This window comes from Eschscholzia californica, unplaced genomic scaffold (assembly GCF_041429995.1).
Source record: "Eschscholzia californica isolate CP2 unplaced genomic scaffold, dmEscCali1.0.p SCAF_4, whole genome shotgun sequence".
Lineage (NCBI taxonomy): Eukaryota > Viridiplantae > Streptophyta > Magnoliopsida > Ranunculales > Papaveraceae > Eschscholzia > Eschscholzia californica.
Window position 1 is genome coordinate 39,763,302 of NW_028238461.1, and position 4,758 is coordinate 39,768,059.

A 4,758-nucleotide genomic window follows, 5' to 3' on the forward strand; every position below is an offset into this window, starting at 1 on the left:
CTAATAATATTATTCGTGCCGGAGACAAGGGTTATACCTAACATAATATAAAAACTCAAATAAAGAATAGAGGTCCCTCCTTCGTCATGGCCACAATAAAAGAAGGTCGGTGTTTCGGGGAAATAAGAAAAATTTCCGGGGCGATAAGTTTTGGGTGGAAACAAAACATTTTTGTTTCCTCCGAACATAACCCATAATTATTTTTCAATTTTTTATTTTTTCTTCTTCCCCTCTCACCTCAACTAAAACTCCGACGAGTTCTACCACATTCCGGCGACTTCCACCATTAATCCCGGCGATCACCATCACAGATCAGGTTGACTATTCTCTCTCTTTCATCTCTCTTCTTTCTCCACTCTCTCCTTTTTTCCCTCTCTCCTGTCATCCTCTCTCCCACTCTCATTCTCTCACTAAATCCCGACGAAGGGATCTCCCCTTCACTGGAAGCAAGTCTCGTTTTCCAGACGACTACTCGTTTGGAAAACCAGACGATATGGCTCGTCCGGATCTGCATTCTTCCAGATGCAGACGAGATGGCTTCGTCTGGATCTGGAAGAACCATATCTGGACGCCTTCATCTGACTTCCAACCGAAGGAACCCTACCTTTATGTGGAAATCAGACGAAGGGTTCCGGCGAAGGGGCTCTCCCCTTCGCCGGAACTTACACATAGAAAGAGAGAGAAGAAAAGAGGGGAGAGGGAAAGAAGAGAGAGAGAGAGAGGAGAAGAGAAGAAAGAGGAGAGAGAAAGACATCGCCGGCAATTTCGGCCGTTTCCGGCCGACGGTTTATGCCGGCGACTTAAGGGGTGCGTTTTGTGAGTGTTTTTTAGGTTTTCAGCATTTTTCCCCGAAAACTTTCATTCTTCCCCAAATCACCCACCTAAAAGAATTAGAGAAATAAAAACTCCAACCTAGGTATCAAAATAACTAATTATCCTGATCACCAAAACAGATACAAAGTATAAAATCCAAAACAGAATAAAAATCTGATAGTAGATAAACATTGTAGAACGATGTAGATTGAACAATATCAAAACATGTCATTGATAGGAGTAAATAACCGAACAGAAAGATAAAGATGATTAAGTTGGTGAGTGTTAATTTAAGAGAATTTCTGTTTAATAGATAATAGAAATGTAACTTCCAAATGAAAATAGTTGCTAGTTTTAAATAAACCAAACCCACATAATCTCATGGGTTGACTTGATGTGGGGCTCAAAACTGTGACACATGCCTAAAATTAGACAAATTGTACATTTAGGTTTTCATTTTTTCTTGTTGCAACCACTTAGGTTGATCTCTTAATTATTTTGTGCTCCTATAAATATTAGACTATGAAACCTAAAAATCATTAAATTAAATTATAGCAATTAATTAAAAATGGCAAAGCTTGAAGGTGTTATTCTTACATGTTTGTTTATTTCCTCTGTTTTATATTCATATATCAGTTGTACAATAGCACAAGACAGCCATCACCACCATCACAACAAACATAAGCACAATGGTGGTGGCGGCAATAAGCATACAAGTAGTGGTATAGGTTACGGTAGCCATGTATGTGACACCGTTAGGTTTGCGAAAATGGGGTTGGACATGAAGAAATTTAGGTACTGTGATTCGTCTCTTCCATACGAAGTCCGGGCCAAGGATATAGTAGATAGCATGACTCTACTGGAGAAGGTTCATCAGCTTGGAAACAATGCAACTGGTGTTCCTAGGATTGGCCTTCCTAAATATTCATGGTGGTCAGAAGGACTTCATGGTGTTTCTGATGTTGGTCCAGCCACCTATTTTGATAGTGATGTTCCTGCAGCAACAAGCTTTCCAACTGTTATTCTTAGTTCTGCTTCTTTCAACAAATCTCTATGGAGAAACTTAGGCCAGGTAATCTTTCTCTCTCTGTTTGTTTGTTTGTCTGTCTGTCGATCTGCAGAAGAATATATTAAACACACATAGAAGAGAAAATAACACATGAGTTTTTTTATATGGCGGGCAGGTTGTTTCCACCGAGGCGAGAGCAATGTACAATCTAGGAATAGGAGGATTAACATACTGGAGCCCTACCATTAATGTCGCGAGGGATCCAAGGTGGGGAAGAATTACAGAAACACCAGGCGAGGATCCGTTTGTTGTTGGCACCTACGCTGCTAATTATGTTCGAGGATTGCAAGATGTTGAGGGCCACGAAAACTCAGCGGACTTGAATCATAGGCCACTTAAGATTTCTGCTTGCTGTAAACATTATGCTGCTTATGATGTCGATAACTGGCATGGAATAGATCGTTACCATTATGATGCTAGGGTAATATATAAAAAAGATTTATTCCAACAACAAATTTTTTCTTTTTTTTTTAGTTATATGAAACCAGCCCAATAGTAATAAAACATTTTTCTTGTATGTATATGGTAATATACAGGTGACAGAGCAAGACATGTTGGAGACATTCCTTCGGCCGTTTGAGATGTGTGTTAAAGATGGTGACGTTAGTAGCGTTATGTGCTCATACAACCGTGTTAACGGAATTCCTACTTGTGCTGATGCAAGGCTTTTGAGAGAAGTCATTAGACAAGAATGGAATCTTCATGGGTATTGAATTCATTTATTGTGATTCATTTTTCTAAATTTACACATAGATATCTAGCTAGCTAGGTTTAATCATGCACATATGTTTTGATGATTTGGATACTGCAGATACATTGTGGCTGACTGTGATTCAATTGAAGTTATGGTTGATGGCCACAAATGGCTCAATGACACACATGAGGATGCTGTTGCACAAGTTCTAAAAGCTGGATTGGATTTGGATTGTGGTGATTATTACACCAATTTCACAGTGAACGCCGTAAAACAAGGAAAGGTTGGAGAGTTAGAAATTGATAGGTCTCTTAATTATCTCTATGTTGTTCTTATGAGACTTGGGTTTTTCGATGGTAGTCCTTATTTTTCTAACTTAGGGAAGGACAACGTTTGCGCCAATGATCATATCGAATTGGCAACTGAAGCAGCTAGAGAAGGAATTGTGCTTCTCAAGAACGACAACACTTTGCCTTTAAATTATGCAAACTACAAGAATGTTGCCATTGTTGGTCCTCATGCCAATGCTACCAAGGCCATGATTGGGAACTATGCAGGTATTCCGTGCAAGTTCACCACTCCGCACGGTGCCTTCTCTTCCATCGTAAAGGCCGCTTATGCTGCTGGCTGTAGTAATGTTGCTTGCCAGAGTGATAGTTTGATAAATGAAGCAACCCAAGTTGCTGCTAATGCAGACGCTACTATTCTTGTTGTTGGTTTGGACTTGTCAATTGAAGCTGAGAGTAGGGATCGTAATGATCTTCTTCTTCCTGGTCACCAAACTCAACTCATCAACCAAGTGGTTAGTGCGTCAAAAGGTCCAGTCGTTCTTGTGATAATGTCTGCAGGTGGAATTGATATTTCATTTGCTAAGAATAACCCCAAGATCAATTCTATCCTTTGGGCTGGCTATCCTGGTGAACAAGGAGGTCAAGCCATTGTTGATGTTGTTTTCGGAAAATACAATCCTGGTGAGTACTAGTGCTTTGTAAATGTTTATTCATCATGTTAAGTTACTGATCTGAATCATGAATTGTAAACACAGGAGGAAGATTACCCATCACATGGTATGAAGCTGATTATGTAAACAAACTTCCACTCACATCAATGCCCCTAAGGCCGGTCGAAGAGTCAGGGTATCCAGGAAGGACATACAAGTTCTTTACTGGTCCAACCGTTTACCCATTCGGTTATGGTTTGAGCTACACCACCTTCAACTACCAAGTGAACTCAACGTTAAATCCAGTGTACGTGAAATTAGATAAGCATCAACACTGTCGAGATCTCAACTACACACCCTTAGATAAACCTCCTTGCCCAGCCATCTTGGTAAATGACTTAACTTGCACTGAACAGTTTGAGCTCGATGTTATAGTACAAAATACAGGGAAAAAGGACGGTAATGATGTTGTCTTGGTATATTCAAAGCCTCCAAAAGGAATTGCAAGGACTCACATAAAACAACTGATTGGATTTGAGAGAGTTTTTGTTCCAGCAGGACAAAGCAAAACTGTAAACTTTGTATTCAATGCTTGTAAAAGCTTGGAAATCGTAGAAGACAACGGTTACACGCTTCTGCCTGTTGGAGAACATACCATAATGGTTGGAGGCGGAGCCGCCCTCTCACTCCCTCTTAGCGTTAACCTCTAATCAACATTGTTAACAATTACGTCCATAACTCCCACTCCTAGATTCATTATGATTGATTGTAGCATATAACTGCACATAGTACTTTGTAATTATTCCTTCCTCCAAGTTTCGGTGAGTGAAGATTGTATGTAATCTTCAATTTAACTTTAAAATTTTATACAAAAATCTTGAACTCAAACTTATTTATGCATTATTGTTCACTAAAAAGTACCTGATATCAAATGGTTTATTGTCGATACTATCTGTGAGAATAGTGATTTCAACTTCTTTAATATGTAAATCTTCTTCAAGAGTTTCAATCTTCTTCCTCAACGTGTTATCCGTGTATAATGTCGGTTCTAATGAGAGTCGGTGAGGCGGTGGGATAGATATCAGTAGCACAATCTCACGAATCTCTTACACGAAGAAACACGAAGAAAACCTCACAAGCAAGAACAAAACAGCCCAGACATATTCAGTCTAACAAGACCCTAAATTCACTAGGATTCCGACCACCTAAGTAACCGACCTAAGTAACCGACCTAAGTCACCG

The 4,758-nt window shown here is 39.6% G+C and overlaps 1 protein-coding gene across 1 annotated transcript; it reads left to right on the forward strand.

Moving 5' to 3' along the window:
* Nucleotides 1-208: 208 nt before the first annotated feature.
* LOC147544630 (putative beta-D-xylosidase 5) lies at nt 209-4,404 on the forward strand. Its single transcript, XM_086638593.1, has 5 exons — nt 209-1,885; nt 1,998-2,303; nt 2,419-2,588; nt 2,694-3,547; nt 3,622-4,404. Exons 1-5 carry the CDS (start codon nt 1,382-1,384, stop codon nt 4,224-4,226), a joined length of 2,439 nt encoding a protein of 812 aa, XP_086494719.1. The 5' UTR covers nt 209-1,381; the 3' UTR covers nt 4,227-4,404.
* The last annotated feature ends 354 nt before the right edge of the window (nt 4,405-4,758 follow it).

Bases quoted from the DNA above. Each gene is read 5' to 3' on its own strand.
- LOC147544630 (XM_086638593.1), top strand. From the start codon at position 1,382: ATGGCAAAGCTTGAAGGTGTTATTCTTACATGTTTGTTTATTTCCTCT. The intron at 1,886-1,997 runs GTAATCTTTCTC...TATGGCGGGCAG, and splicing joins TATGGAGAAACTTAGGCCAG to GTTGTTTCCACCGAGGCGAG. The intron at 2,304-2,418 runs GTAATATATAAA...GGTAATATACAG, and splicing joins GTTACCATTATGATGCTAGG to GTGACAGAGCAAGACATGTT.